Source organism: Nannobrachium achirus (assembly GCF_963921795.1).
Source record: "Nannobrachium achirus genome assembly, chromosome: 11".
NCBI lineage: Eukaryota > Metazoa > Chordata > Actinopteri > Myctophiformes > Myctophidae > Nannobrachium > Nannobrachium achirus.
In genome coordinates this window covers 23,045,973-23,068,160 of record NC_137820.1, presented here as the reverse complement: position 1 = coordinate 23,068,160, position 22,188 = coordinate 23,045,973, and the positions used below count along the sequence as shown (strand labels likewise).

The 22,188-nt window shown below is 44.9% G+C and overlaps 1 protein-coding gene across 1 annotated transcript in view; it reads left to right on the top strand.

Annotated features, from left to right (window-relative positions):
- Positions 1–435: 435 nt before the first annotated feature.
- The window catches only part of LOC308294853 (ELKS/Rab6-interacting/CAST family member 1-like), a 37,048-nt gene continuing 15,295 nt past the window's right edge, over positions 436–22,188 (top strand). The window contains exons 1-13 of the mRNA XM_080737739.1: positions 436–572; positions 1,784–2,608; positions 2,981–3,169; positions 9,959–10,250; positions 11,531–11,658; positions 11,745–11,819; positions 12,502–12,657; positions 14,815–14,982; positions 17,354–17,521; positions 18,256–18,393; positions 20,470–20,610; positions 20,817–20,957; positions 21,860–22,053. Coding sequence (XP_080593865.1) covers positions 2,066–2,608; positions 2,981–3,169; positions 9,959–10,250; positions 11,531–11,658; positions 11,745–11,819; positions 12,502–12,657; positions 14,815–14,982; positions 17,354–17,521; positions 18,256–18,393; positions 20,470–20,610; positions 20,817–20,957; positions 21,860–22,053 — 2,333 coding nt within the window. The 5' untranslated portion in view covers positions 436–572; positions 1,784–2,065. The remainder of the gene's footprint in view (positions 573–1,783; positions 2,609–2,980; positions 3,170–9,958; positions 10,251–11,530; positions 11,659–11,744; positions 11,820–12,501; positions 12,658–14,814; positions 14,983–17,353; positions 17,522–18,255; positions 18,394–20,469; positions 20,611–20,816; positions 20,958–21,859; positions 22,054–22,188) is intronic.

Here is a 22,188-nt window from a genome sequence, read left to right as displayed (position 1 = left end):
TTTGGGTCCCCATCCAGGGCCATGCATTTGGGTCCCCATCCAGAATCAACGGGGGTAAATTTACTAAATCTAATAATATTATCTCTATGGCATGACTAATCAATAGGAAAAGAAAGGAAAAAAAGAAAAGAAAAACATTTTGGGAGTGAACTACTCCTTTAAATGTAAATTTGAAGAATCCATATCTGGTTTCTTTACTTCTTCGTAACGATAATAGTCCAGTGCACGATTAACATTTTAAATGTTCAGAGGACAGAAGGACAGGTCATTTCATTCCTGACCATCTGCATTTCCCCCAACAGTTGTGAGCGCGCTTGTGAAATTCAAGCGTGGCGATGAGTGCCGCGCGGCGTGAACGCGCATCACGGGCTTGTTGACGTCACTGAAGCGCCCTGGCTCTCCAGAGCCGCTGCTTCTTTCACTGGCAAAAAAAGATGATGGGAAAATCACATACACACATACAGAGGAATTAAAAGAAAATGAGCGTTTCTGCAGCCGACTTCCACTTGACGCAGGAGGATTCCAAATTGACACCGTTTTGACGTCCACCCCGGGGGGCAAAGGATAACAAGGTAGTTGGGTTTAGTGGTTATTTTTACATGACAGGCTATTGTGTTAGCGAACGAGAAAAAATAATAAGATTCTGCCTGACCAGTCAGTCTGAAAAGGAATAACCACCATTATCCGTGAGCCAATGTTAAAAGCAAAATCTGTTGTGCAAGTTACATTCGGCTGCTTTCCACGCTATAAATGCCACGATCTGCAGCGAGGAATGCGAGATGTGAATGCATAAAAAAGCGTAGCCTAAATGATCAGCCCTTTAATGGAGGAGGAGGAGGAGGAGGAGTAGGAGGAAAATGGGATATGCTTTGGGTGTCTCCAAAGCAAAAGCTTTAACGTTATAACGTTACGTTATCGTGGGGGATCGTGTAAAGAAATGGTCTAATGTTTATCCAATTCTGCTGCATTTTGTACTGATCCGATCTAAATTGAACACATCAGATCAGACGACCCCCCCTGCCCTTTTAAAAAGACAATCGTAATTTTGTAACCTGGGAGGATATTTTTTCCTTGGACTGACAGACATGCCCATTTTCCTTCTCGGTTTAGAGGCCGTGGCCGTAGCTATAGCGATAGCGGTCTGTACAAAATGTTTAAAATACAGAACGCAGTCGTTATTGTACACGAATCCGTTGAGATGCTTTTAACGGGCACGATTATGAGTCCATGTAATGTAACGGTAGTAGTAGTAAAATGTGTTAGCTGTAGCTGTAGCGCCGCTAGCTAGGCCACGCAGACAGTCAGCTGAATGCCTGAGAAGCCTGTGGTGCTGGTGGGTTTGTTGCAAAAATAAATCCTCAGTGTTCATTTAACTCGAGTCCGAACGTGTACAAAATGCACCCCAAATGGGTCCATTTGGTTGCATTTGTTCTTGACTTGTATCAGTGTTACAAATGGATAATGAACACAGGACAGTTAGCTGGGAACCCTTAAATTCAAGGCTTAAAGAACGGCCAGTGACTCTGAAAGTTGCTATGGCCTTTTAAGAGTGTTTTTGTGTATTTAAAGGATTGGTCAGTAATCCTTATTAAGGGATGCTTATTGTTTATGATCCATCCCCATATTCACCCAAGGTGGCTCTCTGTTGTTACACAAGTCTTTCTATCTGAATAGGGCAGGAATCAGCATACAGTAGAATAGGTCCTCCTCCTGATAGCAGATAATACAATCATTACACAGGAAAGACTCAATTTTAAAAATTGAATTTCTTCTTCTCTTTCAGATCAGTGTTATTTATTGGGACAACCGGAAGACAGCTCAGGTTAGAAGAGCATCATCGCCATCTGTCAGCTGTGCCTGCCACTAATGGGAAGAAGGATAGAGCTCCGATATATCATGAACATTGTGCTCGCTGATTCTAATTGAAGCAGAATAGCCGTCACACTCCCACAGAACTGCTGCCGGGAGACACTCGAGGTCACACAATCGCCGAGAATATATTGGCAGCCGTGAGACCTTAGATTTTCAGTAAGGCTGTCAGCTCCATTCTTCTACTTAGCAGAAGATGTACGGCAGTGCCCGCTCTGTTGGCAGAGGGGAAGCCAACCACAGTGGAGGCAGAGAGGGAGGGGGTGGCAGTAGTCAGGGATCTGGCCGCTCCCCTCGCCTGCCCCGCTCCCCACGGATGGGTCACCGTCGCACCAACAGCACAGGAGGCAGCGGAGGTGGCCCTGGAGGCCCGGGGGGCAAAACCCTATCCATGGAGAACATACAGTCCCTCAATGCGGCGTATGCTACCGCAGGGCCCATGTACCTGAGCGACAACGAGGTTGCCTTGGCAACTGACCACAACCTGAAGAGTGGCGGGACAATGACGACTATGGGGAGGCAGAGGGTGACGTATGGGTCGAGGAGCAGCTGTGGCGGTGGCGGTGGGGTGGCTGCCAGCACGCCCAACATTGCCACCTCAGTGCCCAGCAATGCCATTGGCATGATGGCAGGTGACGCGCTGGCTTTTGGGGACCACCACATGGCGTCCACTGTGCCCCACTCTCTGAGACAGGCCAGGGACAACACCATATTGGATCTGCAGGCCCAACTCAAAGAGGTATAAACTCACACAATTTTTTATGCTCACTTTACCTCATTGCTTGTAGAAGTTTTTTCTTCTTCTGGAGAACCATGTCTTGTGTACTATTAGTGTTAGTATTAGTTGCATGTTACATATCGTCACTGTCCAGCAGAAACCTTGTATCTCCAAGTTTCAAATTTCTCACGTTTTTAAAGCCCTGCCTCATCATATAATAAGACATCATGCACAAAACTAGTGAAAATAGCAGATCTGCAAGCATACAACGCCTTGCAGATCGTCTAGTTTCACTAGTTTAAATCATTTTAAAAATGATAAATACAAAACGAACGGTTTTGGACATACAAGGTTTCCACCCGACAACAGCGATATCCATCTTGGATCCCTCAGGTTCTGCGTGAGAATGAGTTGTTGCGGCGGGAAGTGGAGGTGAAGGAGAGCAAGCTCAGCTCCTCCATGAACTCCATCAAGACCTTCTGGAGCCCCGAGCTGAAGAAGGAACGAGCGCTTCGGAAAGACGAGGTCTCCAAGATCACTGTGTGGAAGGAACAATACCGCGTCATTCAGGATGAAACACAGGTATGTGTTGCCAAACCTTCTAGGCCTGCGGTTGCATAGTAGGCCGTCTTCACAGCAAGTCTTCAAAGCTTAGTAAATATCTGTTGGATCCTCAGAGCTCACGTTTATTACAGCCATGTTTATTACAGCGTGAATAACGTATTATCACCTGTCGGTAGTGGTCACGCTTGTGGGAAATGCTGTTCAACGATTTCCGTGTTTCATAATGCAGCTTACCAACCTTACTGTTAGGGATTCTCTCTTGTTTGTATCTCATTCATCTCTCTCCCTCCCTCTGCATAGGTTAGAGTGAGCTTTCGAACATCTAGTTAATCCTCTTCTATGCAGCCATATACTCACGCTTAAGAGATCAAAGAGGGTGTTGGTTTAATGACTGCATTAGCATCTCTGTATGTTTTAGAAATGGCTGGATGCAATGACCAGGATATGAAAAAATATATATATTAGGGATAGCCAAATGGAGAAATTTTCTTAACCGGTCAGGCCTTATCGGTTACATAACCGATAACCGTTAAGGAAAATTGTTCAAAATGCGCTGTTTTACCCAGTTAAAAAAGGAAAATACACCAGTTCTTTCCCATAATAAAGTTACATATTTACACATTAATACAACAAGGAGGAAGAAGACGATTACAAAGGTTTTTTTTTATAAATGTATTTTTTGCAAAGAAACGGTAGGATTGATATAATCACGTCTAATGTAACGCGGCTGTCGCTGCGTGGTATAACAGCAGCAGCGAGAGGCTTGCCTATCTTTTACACGTCGCTTCAAGTAGATCGACCCTTTCCCCCTGCCTCAACGTTCTTCTGAGTTTGTTGTGTAGCGCAATAACACAACAAACCATTCCAATTGACTTTTGGAATGGTTGACACATCGGCTAAGAAACGTGGTGTCTGAGATTCATGTTACGAGGAAGCTTTGTGTGTGTTTTGTGTTTGCTGATGCGATCATTTCGCCTTTGTTAGCATTGTGTTATTTTCGCATATCCTACTCTGTGTAACTAAGACAGCTGATTTAATGTTGTGTTTTAAGCTCTTCTTTTCTCTTTAAAACTGGATTCAATTCGATGGGTGACGGGGTCTGTTTGGGAAAATCCAATTTGTCGCTGTTTGTTTCCTGATGAACAAGCTTGTGTCTCTGTCAGCGTGTAGCGGACAGATGCAGGGGTTGACACTAAGGTCTAAGAGGCACTTGCCGTCGGGCAAGTACAGGTCATGTTCTACTTGCCCAAAGGTTGTGTACACTTGCCCAAAAAGTAAATCATCCATTATAAAATGATAGGTATACCTCCAAATCCAAATACCTAGGTAGTTATGATTGCTATGGTTTCACACTTAATATATATTTTTTATGGCCACGTTCAGGTGTTTAGACAGATATCTCGTGTTGTGTTATAGACGGTCGTGTCCCCTCTCAAATGAGCACTTGCCCGATCGGGCAACCTGAAAGCAAACTTCACCTGCCCCAAAGTTTTATTTACCTGCCGGGGGCAGGTGGGCAAGCCTTAGTGTCAATGCCTGAGATGCATGCATGGATGTTACCAATGACACCAATGTTTAGTGTTTACCGGTAACCAATTTCTTAACGGTTAAACGGTAACGGTTAACTGTTGGCTATCCCTAACATATATATATATATATATATATTTATAGTGAGGCTGAAGATCTTAAAGCTTGGTATGTGTGGAGTGGTTTACCTGCTGCTAAGAATAAGGAAGCGTGGAATTCCTCTTGGGCAAAGATCACATAGTAAATGACAAGCTTCAAGGAACCACACTGTGCATTTAAAAAAAGCCCTTGCTTTAGGTTTGCACGTGTGCACTGTGCATGGGTCTCAATGAAGATTTTAGCAATTTTTTTAGGTGGCATTTTCTGCTTTATTTGGATAGGAGAGTGTAGAGAGATAGGAAACCTGAAGGCAGATGGCGGGGGTGTCATGTGAGACATGACGCCAGGAGTCTGATTCGAACCCGGGTCCTCATAACCCACAAGGAGCATTTGGTTAATCGAGCTACCAGGAACCCCGTAGATTTGCTCAGTGGTTCTCAACCTGTGGGTCGGGACCCCCAGAGGGGTCCCCAAATTATTTTGGGGGTGCCCTGATGTTTAGCTAAATGTTAACATTGTTTTCTCACTCAACAGTGAACAGACCAACATACAGTATAAGTGTGTACAGGGTATCTGCACATTGCTAAAGTGACAATTGAAAGACTTTAAAGACCTTTTTAGTGCCTCTGGTCAAACATCGGTAAAATTGTAAAATATTAGAGACAGAAAATGTGAAAATAGCAGATCTACATGCTCACAACGCCTGAGATAACGCCATGTAGATCAGATTTTTTCACAATGGAATAGATCGAGTCAGTTCAAATATGATTATTTTGGGAGTTGTGGCCTGAAAAGGTTGAGAACCACTGGATTAGCTGATTTGGCTTCTTCACATCGATTGGCACATTGAAAGCACATGTATGCTACGTGTGCAGTGCATGGAAGTCCTATTTAAAGTAAACGCATACCATAGAAAGGTATGCGTTTTCTCTCCTGCAGGAACACGTGCAAGAGTTCATTTCAGATTGGGGACGCCTCACATCAAATAAATTAGAATTATAACAAGCAAGGCTTTGATGGAGAAATGAGACTGATGAAGTGTGAGGGATTGAGGTGTCGCAACAGTGTGCTAGTTATGAAATAAGAAGTTGAGGGCCGTCGATTCCGATCTCTTGTCAGCTGGGTTATACCAAGTTCACACAAACTGGTTTGAATGGTAGAAAATGGCTATGACAACTCACAGGGCAAGGCTTTTACTCTTGTGCCTCCTTGCCCTATTTCTACTTGTCTCTCACACACTTGCCTAATCCATCTCCTTCCTCTCGTTTCCATTTTCCCCCCATGATTGTTTCTCTCTCCCTGGCCTCCAGGAGCCAGGGAAAAGAGACGCTGGCTCTGCATTTAGGGTAATGCCCTGCTCAGCACCTTCTCTCTCACTCTCTCTCTTCATGTGTGTGCATTTGAGAGCACACACAAATACACAAGTGCCTACATATTAGGGATGGGACAATACGCGATATTATCGTTTTTATCGTGATAAAAAACACGTATCGTGGAGTTTTAATTTATCGTGATATCGTCCTCCGTCATGCACTGGGATCAATTCACCTTTTATTTGCAGAGCTGCATATCCGGTACCACTTAAACCGTCTATTGGTAAAATGTACTTAGTTATAATATACGTACTTGATATAGTCTTTTCTTCACTCTCTATCAAATGTCTTAAACGCGACGCGTTGTGAGCTTGTAGATCTGCTATTTTTTGGGAAATGTTCTGCCCCAGGATAATGGATTTTAATTATCGCGATAATATCGTAAATCGTGATTTCTTTCGTCACAATAATCGTGATATGAAATTTTCATATTGTCCCATCCCTACTACATATCCAATTGTAACATGAATCCAGATTTTGAGGAGAGACCAACTGGAAACACATTGGATCTGTGCTATTTAGAATCCATAGTGTATTGAGAAAATCATGTGAACCATGTGAGTCTTCCGTTTGTTTTCTCCTATGCATGATGTGCTGCCAGAGGTCTAATCCATTAATGAATGTACTGGAGTCGATGGGCAGCTCTGTATAATTTGGTGTGTTGGCTCCTGCTGAGTCACAGAAATCACAACATGGACTAATTCCCAGTAATGCCCCACTAGCGTAAAGCTAATCAGTGGTTGCTCTAATTTAAAAACGTCTGCTTTCACATGTTCGCCTCCTCCCCACAAGCACGCGCACACGCAACCGCACGCGTACAAGTGCAGGCGTGAGCGCACGCAAATGCACAGAGGCATCTGGGTAATTACCCCTTCCATGTAACTGTCCGCCCCCTCATGTAACCGGCCTCCAACTGAGCGTGCATGTGTCTGTCCTTGTATATGCACATGAGAGCACTGCGTGTTGGGCCTGTATTTTTGCCTGAATTTTGCTGTGCCTATATTTGACTGTCTGTGTACACTGTACAGTATGTGTCAGTCCATGTATGGCTCTGCTGGCAGTGCTGATGTGTACTCTGGCCACGCAGCTTTTGAGAAAATCCCCACTATAAGACATTGATCCCCCTTATCCCCTGAGATAAGTGACTGTTGTTACCTAGCCTCCAAATGTACCTTGCTGTGAAATGGCTGTCATCTTCCGTTTCCTGCTAAAGCCCGACGGATACCGGGCAAATTAGCATTGCTTTTTAACTTGGCAAACGCTGCTTGCCAGCGCGGCTAAATGATGCCAGCAGACTAAAGGAGACGTTAACTGATGGTGTGAACGGAGGCGAGTGAATGAGATGTGAGTTGTTGTTTGAACCACAGCCTGGACTGCGGCTTTTATTTGTGCTTGCGCAGTGTGGTGTTGTTGTGTTGTGACCCACCGCAAGCTTATCTGTTCATCATAATGGTTAGTCAGTGCATCACATCTCTCTTTATGGCCTCTTCGCTCTGAAATGCCTCACTGTGTTGTCTCTCCTCAGGCGGAGAGAGAGCAAGAGCGAGGAGCGAGCGGGAGGGAAGAGGTGTGTGCATGCGTGTATGTGTGTGTGTGTGTGTGTGTGTGGTGGAGGGGAGGATCGGCGCAGGCACAGCAGTGAGTCAGCCTTAGTCACGGGGTGTAGGGGGCGGGAGGGGTAGGGGGGCCGCGATGGAAAGTGAGGGTTAGCGATAGGAAAGGTGAGAGTGCCAGAGAGGAACAGATAGGGCGTGGGCGAGCACGGTAGGTCAGGGACATGCTGGGCCCCTGATTCAGCCCGGGAAAAAGAGTTGGAGAGGCCCTCATTGCGCACTATAGAGAGAGATCTCTCTCTATAGCGCTGCTGCTACTTTGCCATTTCAGATCATAACAAGTGACAAGCCAGTGGGCCAATTACATGAGTTATATTTTGTCATTGTTGGGTGGAAACCTTGTATGTCCAAAACCGTTTGTTTTGTATTTACCATTTTAAAAATGATTTAAACTAGTGAAAACAGCCGATCTACAAGCACTGCGAGGCGTTGTGTGCTTGTAGATCGGCTGTTTTCACTACTTTTGTGCGACGGCCTTGTATGATGAAGCAGGGCTTTGCTTTGCGAAAAAATCTACAAATTTGAAACTTGGAGATACGAGGTTTCTGCCCGACAGTGACGATTTACTTTGTTGGCCGCCCAGCCCCCAACATGGAACGAAGGCCGACATTTTATTTTTAATTTTTTCCTGGACCGGCCGGGAATGAACCGGCCGTTCGGGAGCTGTCCCGCTTTTCCCAATGGCCAGCACGTCCCTGCGGTAGGTGGACGGGAGTGGAGAAAGGAGGAGTCCAGGAGAGAATGAACAAGGAAGGAAATGGAGGGAGGGGGCCTGGAGGAAGAGCAGGCGGACGGAGCGAAACGGTGGCAGCCACTGACTTCTCCCTTTGTTCTGCCCGTCTGAAACGGCCCACAGCTGATCCACGCCAGACAATGTAATACAGCATTATGCGTTGGTCTCATGGCGTCACTGCCAAGTACCCGTGGCTTCAAATGCCACAAACATTGCAACAGTACACTGGGCCGATTGTGTTTCAACCACTTGTATTTCCCCGGGCATGAAATGTAAGACTGTCCACGAGGCATGGCCGCAACACTTGCCTTTCAAGTCATCAATAAATCCTCCGTCATGCGGGGTTTGACTTTTTGTGCAGTCGTAACTCAAGATTCTGCCAGGAGGATCCATTAACACAGGGAAGGGCGGTTTCTCGTAATCTCTGTGTGGTTTTGAATTAGTCGTGATTGACGAAACGCACCCATCACCTTAGCCAACCTCTTGGGTATCTTATCAAAATAAAGATTGAGTGAACTTGACATTGGCTTGGCCGTGTGGTCCAATGAACACTTTGTTCAGTGTTCGCGGTGGGTTACTGTCGAGGGATTATGGAAGGCCATTTTTTGGGGTAAACACAGAATTTGTAAGGCATTATTTGCTCAAATGGCCTTCCATAAGGTATCACGTCCTTGTCTAGATCACGTCCTTTCTATTGACCCCTGCTGGTTTCTCGTGACGCCTGATTGCGGGAGCCTCTTCCAGTGATACTCGTCGCTGTCAGATGATAAGAAGCAGCTTGTGGCTGTGTATTGGAGAAGGCATGGTAGTCTGCACCCTCCCCAGGCCAACAGGGTAGGGGGTGGGGGTTGGCAGTCAGTGAAAGGGACTGCGGTACACATTGGGAACAGGCTAGGGGTGGGCGATATGGAAAAATAAAATATCATGATATTTTCCCAAGCTGTATCACGATACATGATATTATCACGATTCTTTTTCACGTTGGTTTTCGTGGTTATTTTTCAAGTTAGTTGACAAAAACTAGACTCTGGGTTCCTTTTGGGAGGTCTAAATTGAACTTTACAATCCATTTGGTTTCATTTGTATGCTGTCAGAGTTAAGTGGAGACCTTGACATTTTAAAGTTTGAGAACTGATGATTTTGACCAAAATGCAGGTTTAATTGAATTCTGCAATTAATCTCTGTATTAACGATTCAACTGGATTTTTTACAAGGCTCCCTCAATTGTATCACGATATTATGATACCTCTGAAAAGGCATATCGTGGAGACATTGTATCGTCTCAACGATAATTATCACCATATTGCCCACCCCTAGAACAGGCGGTGACTAAATTGGGGAGAAAATTTTGAAAAAAGCAAGACATTATAAAAAAAAAGTAGTAGACAAACCTATGGGCTTTCCAAATGCTACAGTACATGGGGGGAAACATTTCAACTTTTTATGTCTTGGCCACCACCAGCACCTTCAGATGACGGTGCAGGCCCTCCAGGACGAGCTGCGGATCCAGAGGGACCTGAACCAGCTGCTCCAGCAGGATCCCTCCAGCCACGGCCGCGAGCTGGCCCTGACCTCCGAGCCCACCGAGGAGAACTTCCGGCGGCTGCAGGGCGAGCACGAGCGGCAGGCCAAGGAGCTCTTCCTCCTGAGGAAGACCCTGGAGGAGATGGAGCTGAGGATCGACACGCAGAAGCAGACCCTGGGAGCCCGGGACGAGTCCATCAAGAAGCTGCTGGAGATGCTGCAGAGCAAAGGTGGGTCTGTGCTGTTTGCACGTGAACAAAGAGTATGGTCCTTTTTATGTAGAGCCAAAGCAGGCAGAATTTTCACGTGCAGAGGTAGTGATGAAAAAAAAAACATCACAAGGATGTAGGGCATTCACGAATAGTGATTTTTAGTATTCTAATTATTCGACCTCAAAGTATTCGAATATTCGACAGGACTGGCCAAACTGTCAAATATTAAGTAAGCAAGAGGCGAACATTGTGAAAATAGCCGATCTACATGCTCACAACGCCTCGCGTTGCGAGGCGTTGTGAGCATGTAGATCTGCTATTTTCACAATATTTATCTGCGGAACCGAGTCACATTAAATGTAATACCTACAATTCCAAGTGCTTGTCAGGGTGGGGATCCCCAGTTCAAATATGTTTATTTTGGGGGTCACGGCCTAAAAAGGTTTGAGAACCCCTGGTATAGAGCATTAACAAATTCATCCACCAGGGGCATTGACAACTCATTCTTATGACTTCCTATCTAGTCAAGCTTTATAAACTATACATTTTTGGAGCTGTGTGGAACACAAGCTCCCTATACGTGGCCGTGTGTGTGGGTCTGTCTGTCTGTCTGTCTCCGTGTCTGTCTGTCTGTCTGTCTGTCTGTCTGTCTGTAGCCTGCAGTAACCTTTTCTGACCACACATGTTAAGGGAGGGGCGCTGTTGCACACACACACACACACACACACACACACACACACACACACACACACACACAGCTCCACATCGAACAGAGGTTCGATTTTTTAAAGAGAAAACAACAAAATAAAATAAGCGAATATTCGACTCTGGTGAACAACGTCGAATAGTGACTTTGATATTCGAATGTTCGAATATTCTAATATTTGGTGAATACCCTACAAGGATGCAACTGGGATGTATCATCAGTGATGTATGTGAGTTTCGGGTCTACCAACATCATACGTCCCAGTAGCTATCCACAATCAGTTCTATTAGGGGAAGATAGGGTCATTCAATCCGCTGCACCGTCCGGAACTACTCTGGGACTAGGGGATAAACCACTCTGGCGCGTGGAAGGACTAGGCTCTATGCGTTGACTCCTGGCCGGAACCCCTCCTATGTCTGACCAGGTCCTCTCCTGCTCTCTCTCACCAGGTCCAGGGCCTGTGCGTTGCACCAGATTCCCGATCTCAGATTCCCGAGAAATAATATGCCCTCATGTAGATATCCCATTGTACTGTATGATTGTCATGATTCAATTATTACAACAAACATATATATGATCTTTGTGCCTCCAGGTCAATCTGCCAAGGCCTCAGAGGAAGACCAGGAACGGACCAGAAGGCTGGCCGACGCCGAGATGCACCGGCACCACCTGGAGAGTCTTCTGGAGCAGAGAGACCGAGAGACTGTGGCTCTGAGAGAGGTAAGAAACCAGAGAAACACGTGTTTTTGTGTTGTCCTCTACCATGACAGTCTTTCACGTCCGTTGTACTTCATCTACCTCAACAGGAGCTGCACCGCCGATATGAGGGAACCCCAGAATCCACCAAAACCAAGGCTCTACAGACTGTCATCGACATGAAGGTGGGGATTTCCCCATTCTAGTCGTATACCTTTTATGTCTATGAATGGTTTCAGACTCGCAACAATGAAAACACTGAACGTCTGCTTCCTGGACGCCAAATAAAAAAGCTAGTTATAATGTCCATTACTAATGGTGAAGGGGGAAAACATTATATTGAGAAACGTATCTTGCTGTTCTCTCCCTACCCTGTCTATTGTTACACCAATCTGGTTGATTATAGCTAACTACAAGATCATATTAAATATGGATTTTGGCTCATCTCCTAGCATTTGGATATAAACATGGCATTGTTTTTGGGGGGGAAAGTTGGGGGTATTATTATTATTACTTAAGAATGTTATCATCATCATCACTATCAGATATCCTTTAAAGGCCCACTTCACCTCTGGGACAACCAGATCTTATTTTATTGTTGTTTTGGGACACGATCAATGCAATCCTGAGTTATTTTTTGTAACTCAGGATTGCTCAGGAAAACGCAAATTAAGCAAAAAAAAACCTCGGGATTGCATTAATCGTGTCCCAAACAACAATAAAATAAGATCTGGTTGTCCCAGAGGTGAAGTGGGCCTTTAAGCAGATGCTAACAGTGTGTTGTGACCACAAGAGGCTGTACACAGCAGTATCGGCTGCGTTGCACACTGCACGCTGCGTCTCATCCCCCGTATTCCTCTGTCTCAGGACGCTAAGCTCAACTCCATGGAGAGGAGTCTGAGGGACATGGAGGAGGAGCTGCTGATGCTGAAGTCCAACGGGCTGCTGAGCTGCGAGGAGCGGCAGGAGGAGATGAAGCAGATGGAGGTGTACCGCAGCCACACCAAGTTCATGAAGAACAAGGTTGGAGACCATGCCACCGTGGAATTTAGTTGGTGTTACGATAAGCTTCTGTGTGCTCGAGGTTCCAGACCTACTTAACCACATAAACCCTACGTACTTAATTGACCGTGGTCCCCCAGGGCTCTATACTTGGTCCGCTCCCTTTTTCCCCACTACACTAAATCTCTTCCGCATCTACTTGCTCACAATGCATTGTGAGCTTGTAGATCTGTTATTTTGGCTGCATAATCACCCCTGGAAATGCACACAGAGTGTGTGCTCAGTGTAGTGAGTGCAGTGGGCGGTGAGTGCATTCAGTGTGGCTTATTTACGAATGACCAGTTAAGAGCAGCTGTGCGCTTTTTCAGCCAGAAAACGTTCTGAAAAGCAGCAGTTGCTATTGATAGGTCATTTAGTTTACACGTTGATGCGTGTGTAACAATAAAGCCTGTAGGACCAATAAAGCAGCAAATGGTGCATTTTGTTATCATTTCCTACGCCATTGTTCACAGCTGAGAAGCGCGAGACACCGCCATGAAAACCAACCAATCAAAACACAGCACTGACGCACCACACCGCCAAATCCCATCTTCTGAGTAAGGTTGTTCAGTGCGTGCACTCAGCACACCCGGTGTGCCGCACACTGGATTTCCGAACGACAACGCACCAAGTGCACCGAATAAACAAACGACAAGAGAGCACACCAGTGCGCATTTCCGAACGCACCCAAATTGGAATACCAACTCCTACAATTACAAGTGCTTGTGCAGGGTGGGGGGGGGGGGGTCTGCAGGGTGGGTTGAAATATGATTATTTTGAATTTCTCCTTGCTAACCCCCGTAGCCTCCAACCACTTTTTCGTTCCGTCATTAAATGATATAACCTTTCGTAATTGGCGCGGAAAAGGCATCAGAAATTTCAAGAACCTGTTTATAGATAGGGGTTTTGCCTCTTTCGAACAATTGACAAGGAAATACGGCCTGCCTAGATCGGACCTTTTTAGGTTCTTCCAAGTTAGACATTATGTGGAATCTGTAATACCCGACTTCCCTGAAGAACCCAATACCAATCCCATAGATACCTTTTTATCTTTCGATCCGACGACAAAAGGCGCTATATCAATCCTATATGACACCATCTCCAATCTGAAATCCGCGCCATTGGACAAGATAAGAGCTGACTGGGAACGGGATCTTGGGCTCGCTTTATCGGAAGAAAAGTGGGATTCAATTTTTTCCTCTATACATAAATCCTCCCTCTGTGCCCGCCACTGTCTAATACAGTTCAAAATAGTTCATAGGGCCCACATCTCTAAAGCCAAACTTGCAAGCATATACCCTGACGTGAGCTCTAGATGTGACAAATGTAACGGTGAAGCCACGCTTATACACCAATATTGGTCGTGCCCACGGCTACAGTTGTTCTGGAGTGGCGTATTCGATACACTGTCCAACATTTTAGACCGTGATCTAGACCCGGACCCCCTATTGGCTCTGTTCGGTACAGTCGGAACTGAGGGTCTTCCCCTAACACGGACAGAGAGTCGTATGGTTGACTTCACGTTATTGATTGCTAGACGTGCCATTCTGCTTAAATGGAAAGATGCTGTCCCGCCTGGGCTTAATCAGTGGCTTTGCACTGTGATGTCCTGTCTGGAGCTGGAGATGCTGAGGTTCTCAATTGCTGGCTCTGAAAAGAAATTCTATAAGACTTGGAGCCCTTTTATGATGTTCTACCGTAATACCCAAATGGCGTAGTGTGGCGCTTACCTGCTCTGACCAACCCAACACGCAACAAGTTCTGAATATCTATTCCGCTTTCTTCTGACTTTCTCTCTTTTCTCTGTACTAATTTTTATCTTATTTCTTGTTTTATTGAATCTGGTGTGCAACCGTCCTGGGGATTGAGGGTGGGGGGAGGGGGGATAGGGGTCGGGTTTTGGTCTCTCTCATAATGATGTACTCAGATATCTACATGTGATGATGTTTTTTATTGAGATTGTCTACCTGCCTCTGGGCTATTTCTATGTGAAAATATAATAAAAAGATTTGAAAAGAAAGAAATATGATTATTTTGGGGGTCGCAGACTGAAAAGGTTGAGAACCACTGGTTTAAAGTAGGTTCCTCGTCTTAATTTGTCTCTTCAATCTCCTCTGCTCCTCTGTTGTGATTGTTCAGATGGAGCAGGTGAAGCAGGACCTGTCCAGGAAGGACACCGAGATGCTGGGTCTGCAGACCAAGCTGGAGACCCTCACCAATCAGTTCTCAGACAGCAAGCAGCACATCGAGGTCCTCAAAGAATCCCTCACCGCTAAGGAGCAACGTGCAGCCATCCTACAGACTGAGGTACAGTAGCATAAAACACATCACATAACATTGGAGTCTTGGAATTAGGTTTTTGATTAAAAGACAACAAGAAATGTAATCCCATATTCTACCAGGAAAGTTAATTTGTAACACAGGGGTCTTCAACGTTTTCAGGCCGAGGACCCCTTAGTTGAGGGAGAGATGAAGCAACCTTTTCATAGATTCCATATAGTTTCATCTTTTAACAGCACAATCGTCTGTGTATTTTGGATTCATGTCAATTTGTGTTTTCAGATATTTAACACTTGAACCGTCAATTCTTAAAAAACTTCACCTTTCACTATGTACTTAGTCTGCTCTTTCCCCCCTCTGCACCAAAGCTCTTTGCCAAAAATAGACGATCTACAAGCTCACAACGCCTCGCAGCACGAGGCGTTGTGAGCTTGTAGATCGGCTATTTTTGGCTAAAGTTCTCAGAATATGGATGCTAGAGTTCAATTGGTTAATAAAAAAAGGAGAAAAAAAGGTTTCTATCACACAAAGATTTGGAGGACCCCCTGTTGAAGACCCCTGTTGTAACACACACTCCTTGCTGTTTACCACTGAGTTGCTTCACTAGAAGTGTGGCTGACCAAGGATCCCCTCAAGTCCTCTTGATTGTTGTTGAAATTAGTTATTTTGGGAGGGGGAGCGGGACATTCCAAGTCAGTACTCCCACACCTCTAGATAGTGTGGATGGAATTCCCAGTATGTTCAGAATTGTTATTGTGAAGACGGCGTGCCATACAGGCCTATTTTGTTCTTGATAATGATCCTCGGGTATTAACTGGTATAACCTGTGGTATCCTGAAATTAAAATGTAAGACCATTTGTCTAGTTATTATTGTTTCCGATACAGCCGATTAATATGGCACTTCATTAGGGGTAAACAGGTCTGATGGGCTTAGTGCACACTGCACACCTGCTTTAGCCTGACTCTAATGTAGATATCATATACTGTAGTAGTCTACCTACATCATCCTGCCCATAGGTACAATAGGGCACATTTTGGCTGGTGGAGACATTGCACAAGAGTGAACCAACAACATAGTACTATGATGTCACGTGCACTGATATATCTCAAAGTAAACCGTTTACAAGAGGGTTTGCAGGAACAAATACAAATGAGAAGTGTTCTTAATAAAGATTAAGCCATGGACTGGTTAGCAAAACATGGACTCTATCCATGCTAAAACAACTACGTAGGCCTATCCATAACATGTCATCACCTACAGACATTACCATCTTCAAGGGGAAATAATCAATACTTGAGTGCTAACAATGAAGATGTGTGAATTCATTCTATTACTTATTTACAGTCTGCATCAAGCCCCTGCATGTTAATATATATATATTGATTGACTGTTCAAATCCTTACAGTAAGTGATTAATCAGTAGCAGATTAATCTTTAAACATCTATCACAGGCCCTGTTCTTTATTTCATAGGGATAGGGCGGGTGCAACAGTTAAGTAATCCATCCTTTAATAAAATAATCAATTAACTATAGGCAAAGATCGATAAAAAAAAAGAAAACTGAAAATAGTGCAATAGGCCCAACCGCGGTCTGGGCACATAGGCTCCAAAGTAGCCTGACAGCGCACCGTGGACAGCCATTTCTGCATGTCACTCACCGTCTCTCTCCCCATTGAGGCGTTACTCACTCACGGACGGACAAGATGTGACGGTTTTCATAGTTAATTGCGACCTACGGTAGCAATAAAGGCATAAAAATGCCCAAGAAGAAATCTTAAAAAGAAAAAAAGAAAAAGGACATTTTATATTATAAAATAATGCCTATAAATAAACCTGTGCTTGTCCACTATTCCAGTGTTTCTCAACCTTTTTTATGCATGGGCACACTTTTCATGTCCCAAGAATCCATGGGCACACGAACATAATACGGGTTAGGGTGTAAATATCGTCACTGTCGGGAAGAAACCTTGTATTTCCAAGTTTCAAATTTGTACGTTTCTTCGCAAAGTAAAGCCCTGCTTCATCATACAAGGCTGTCGCACAACAGTAGTGAAAACAGCAGATCTACAAGCACACAACGCCTCGCATCGCGAGGCGTTGTGTGCTTGTAGATCGGCTGTTTTCACTAGTTTAAATCATTTTTAAAATGATAAATACTATACTGGCTTTCAAGCAGTTTCAAGGGGCACACTTGACCCTTCTCAGGGGCACACCAAAGGTCCCCAGGCACAGTGGTTGAGAAACACTGCACTATTCCATTAATCAAAAATGTGATGGATAGAAAAATCCCTAAGAAAATGATGGATAGTTGCAGCCTTAGACCAGGCACTTCAAACCATTATCCCAGGCTTTTTGGGGCCCTTCTCAGCTGATACTGTCTGCCCTCTCCTGGCCAGGTGGACGCCCTGCGTCTGCGCCTGGAGGAGAAGGAGGCCACTCTGAACAAGAAGAGCAAGCAGATCCAGGAGATGTCCGAGGAGAAAGGCACGCTCAACGGGGAGATCCATGACCTCAAGGACATGCTGGAGGTCAAGGAGCGCAAGGTGAACGTGCTCCAGAAGAAGGTGAGGCAGACGGATTCAAGCCAGCGACTCGTAGTTTTATTTTTATTATTTTTTTCTTTCAAACAGTAAATGTATGAAGTTGGATCTCGTAGTGCAGACCTGAAGCCGATTCTACAAATGTCTTCTAAATCCTTCTAAGGTTTTTGAAAAACGTATGTTTCTATGATTTTTCATGTCAATGACCCCCACAATCTCCCAGCTTCTCAAAATATGTTGTTCCAATAGCAGGGCTACAAGCTGATAGCGCGGCACTCACTGCTGTGCTATGATCTTGTATATCTGCTATTTTTGAATAGCTAAAGTATACAACAAATGGTTAAGATCTAAAGTGATACGTGAAGAAGAGAGCAGACATGCACAACCCAAATTGGGCAGGTGCTGAGCGACGACTATTAGTATAGTAATGACTCTGAGAAAGAAAGAAACGCTAGCTCACACTGAGAGCGTTTATTTATTTCTCATTCAAATCTAAAGTTATTCATGGAATTTCTTAGTTTTCTTCTGTTATTTTACCCATGAAATTACGTAGAAAAAGTATTGAATGTTTTGAAAATGTTTCGAAATAATAATAATAATTAAAAACAAAATGTAGGAAACAAAATAAATAATGAATTGACCCATAAATGGGTCCCGACTCAGTGTTTGGGAAACAGTGGGTTAATGCATTAAGTCATCCATCAAGCTGTGTGTGATGGTGTGACGGTGGCTCTGTGCTGCTGTGTTGCTCTCTCCAGATAGAGAACCTCCAGGAGCAGCTGAGAGACAAGGAGAAGCAGATGGGCAGCCTGAAAGAGAGGGTCAAGTCTCTGCAGGCGGACACCTCCAACACAGACACCGCTCTGACCACACTGGAGGAGTCCCTCGCAGAGAAGGTGTGTATGTGTACAGAGCCATCTAAAATAAAATATAGCAGGGGTCTTCAACGTTTTCAGGCCAAGGACCCCTTAGTTGAGAGAGAGGAAGCAGGGACCCACACAACCTGTTCATAGATTCCAATATAGTTTAATTGTTTGACAGCACAATCATCAGTGTATTTTGGATTCATGTCAATTTGTGTTTTCAGACATTTAACCACTTGAACCGTCGATACATAATAAACTTGACCTTTCACTCTGTACTTAGTGTGCTCTTGGTATGGAGGGTTCAAGTGGTTAATATAAAAAAGTAAAAAAAAGGCTTCTATCGCACAAAAGTTCATTTTCTTTTGTAATATAATTCAAAAATGTAAACTTTGTGCTGTGAAATATTCAAAACCTTTTTATGGCATACAGCTCATGAATATAAAATATTCAACATATTACAATATTACACAAGACTACTCAAAACAAGGTTTTATTATACAGAAATGTCAACCTTGTGTTGCTTGAAGTCCAGTGTGAAGTTTCTGCAGTCAGTGATGTTTTTGTCTACATACTTTTGTACACAATATTCTTTGTTTTAGATGGCTCTGTACATTTTATTTTTAATAAACATTTCTTTAACCTGGTAAGTCTTTTGGGGCGCTCGGGTGGTGCAGGGGTAACTAGGCTAGCCCACCATCGGAGAGACTAGGGGTTGGAATCTAAACCGTTTCAGACAAACATCACAGCAGTCATCAGGAACACATGTTGTATAAAGAGAAATATTTTCCAGATCACAGCTGAGTAAATGAAAATCAAAAGCATGTTCAACCGATTCTGACTCCAATACATGTTTTTTATATGGGACAGAAAGCATGTCCTGCATGTCCAGAAAGCAAGAATGTCCTTTAACTGCAAACAGGCGCACGTCTCTGTTATTAACTTAAAATATCACATTTGAGTTGTTATTGTATGTGTTTGTCTGTGTTTTATCTGCCAAACATGCTTATGTGACAATGAGGCAGACATAGTTCAACTTCTTTAACTTCAAGTTTATTATCACATCACAAGTGTAAAAGAGTCAGGGGGCACGGTGGAGCAGTGGTTAGCGCTTCGCCTCACAGCTAGAAGGTCCTGGGTTCGATTCCTGCCGGGGGATGCTGTGGGTGCTGGGGGCGTGTTTCTCCCTCCGCGTCATCAGCGCCCACACCCTAGGTGGGGTCGGCGATAGGGCCTTTCTGTGTGGAGTTTGCATGTTCTCCCCATATCTCCTAGGGTTGATACCCTCACAAAAACATGCAGTAATCCTGGTCTCAATAATGCCTTCCCCTGGCCAGCCGGGGCGCTTGATGGAGGGGAAAGAAACTGGTTGGAATAACGTGTTCCTTCCACGCGCTACGTCCATCCCGGGGAAAATCCCCCCTGTCAGGTGAAAAGAAACAACTTGGACTACTCATGCATTGAAGGAAGCATGAGGTCAGTCCGTTGTCTCCCCAGGCGCGGCAGAGGGAGAGCAGAGCCCAGGATTACATACGCAATTGGCACTGGGTGAAAATGGGTTGCAAAATCGTGGGATAAAAATTATAAAAAAAAAAAACAAGTGTAAAAGAGTGGGTGAAATAGTTTTCTATACAAGCTTCCACAAACTACAGTTCCAAAGATAATAAGAAAAAGAAAAATGTCAATTAACAAAATAATATCTACTGTAAAATACAGAATGTGTAAGGTGGGGTACCTCAGTCTTTTGCGCAAGTAAGAGACATCACTTAACTGGAAAAGGAGTTTATTCACAATATAAATAGAGTGATGGGGCCAATGTGACAGAAGACTGCACTGGTGACAGGGCCCTTTTTCAGCGGTTCATTTACCAGCCCGACGGCTTGGCCGTGGAAGCTGTTCCTTAGTGTTAACGTTGGGTTTTTGATACAGCGGTGAACAATGGTCAGGTTGTGGCTGGGGTGGCGAGTGTTGATGATCAACTCTTAGTGCTCGTCAGTTAAAATATCATTATTTTGGGGGTCACAGCCTGGAGAGAGGTTAGTTACTCTCACGTTTCTGATGACAGCGTGTATAATCGTTTCCTCCTCCGTGTATCTCTCTCTCTCTCAGGAGCGCATCATTGAGCGTCTGAAGGACCAGCGAGACCGAGACGACCGCGAGAAGGGTGAGGAGATTGACTCCAGCAAGAAAGAACTGAAGGAGCTGAAGGAGAGACTGAGCTTAGTGCAGGGAGACCTGTCAGACAGAGAGGTGAGATACATGTGCAGAAACACACAATCATCCATTGGGATCCTATTCATATAGCCTGTGTCTGGTGTCAGAAATAAAGTTTTATTTCCCCCAGTCCTGGCAGTCATGCTGCATACCTACACATCGCGTTGTTACATGTGATTCTTTATCCATCTATTTTTAAGTCTCGTTCTTGGTTCATTCTGCGTTTGTCTGTCCGTGTCCAGACCTCTCTGTTGGACCTCAAGGAGCACGCCTCGTCACTAGCCTCCTCGGGCCTGAAGAAAGACTCCAAGTTGAAGAGTCTAGAGATCAGCTTGGAGAAGAAGACGGAGGAGTGCCTCAAACTGGAGAACCAAGTCAAGAGGGTAAGACCATAGACATAGAAAGGTAGACGCCTCCTTCGGCTCTGGCACATATGCATCGCGTGACTCGGCAACCAGCGGTTTCCGGTTGTTTCCCACTTCCACGTGCGTCACAGAAACGGAAGTTGGTAGGCCAATCAGAGGCAGGTGGGGGCGGGTCTTTTCGTACGCAGCCTCTAAGAACAGCTGAGCCGAGCCTCACAACATCAGAACTGGATGGAGACGTACCAATAAAGCTCTGTAGAATTGATAAGTCCCGGAGGTCGAGCCTCGAGTTGTTGCATGTCGCTCCAATGAACTGCAGCGGCGGATGAGGCATCTAGCTTTTTATATCTATGGGTAAGACGTTTACAAGTCAGGAAATTCGGTTGATATTGGCTAGAAACAGGCGTGACATTTTGAGGATAAAAATGTTTGTCCCATCCTATTCTCTATGAATACATAGGACCACAATGGAAATAAGCCCTCACGGTCGGGCTACACCAAGCCTTTTTACACGCGTCAGTGCGTATGGGGGGCGTGCACGTGTATGTGCGTTTTGGAAAGATCCAATATTTATCAATGATATCGGCTACACCAGGCTCACGGATACGGATACGAATGCTGTAAAAATATAATCGGTTCTATTTTGTGCGTGCGCTTATGCGTTTTGGACACAAACTCCCTGGTCTCCCGCACAAATACTCCCTCCTTGGTGTAGCCAGGGGCTTTTCGCACACGCACGCACGTTTTCTGGTGTAGCCCGGCCGTCATGGCTTTTTGTGTGATCCTTTTAGTGACGGCGTATAATCGTACCACTGTATTATTTGCAAACTGTTAATAAAGTATTCAATCAATCCCTCATCTGCTCATGTTGTTCTGGATTCAGCGGCCTGCTAAACTAACTGGTGTCTGGTCTCCATCAGGCTCAGAATGCAACCCTGGAGGCCCAGGCCAACACGGAGCTGACGGAGCGCATTGCCTCTCTGGAGCAGGAGGTGGCTCGTCACAAGGAGGACTCTGGGAAGGCTCAGGCCGAGGTGGACCGCCTGCTGGAGATCCTCCGTGAGATGGAGAACGAGAAGAATGACAAAGACAAGAAGATTGGCGAGCTTGAGAAGTACGTGTGCGGATGTGGGCAGGGACGTGCTGGCCATTGGGAAAAGCGGGCCAGCGGCAGGTTCATTCCCGGCCGGTCAAGGCCGGCCATTATGAAAAAAATAAAAATAAAATGTCGGCCTTCGTTCCATTTTGG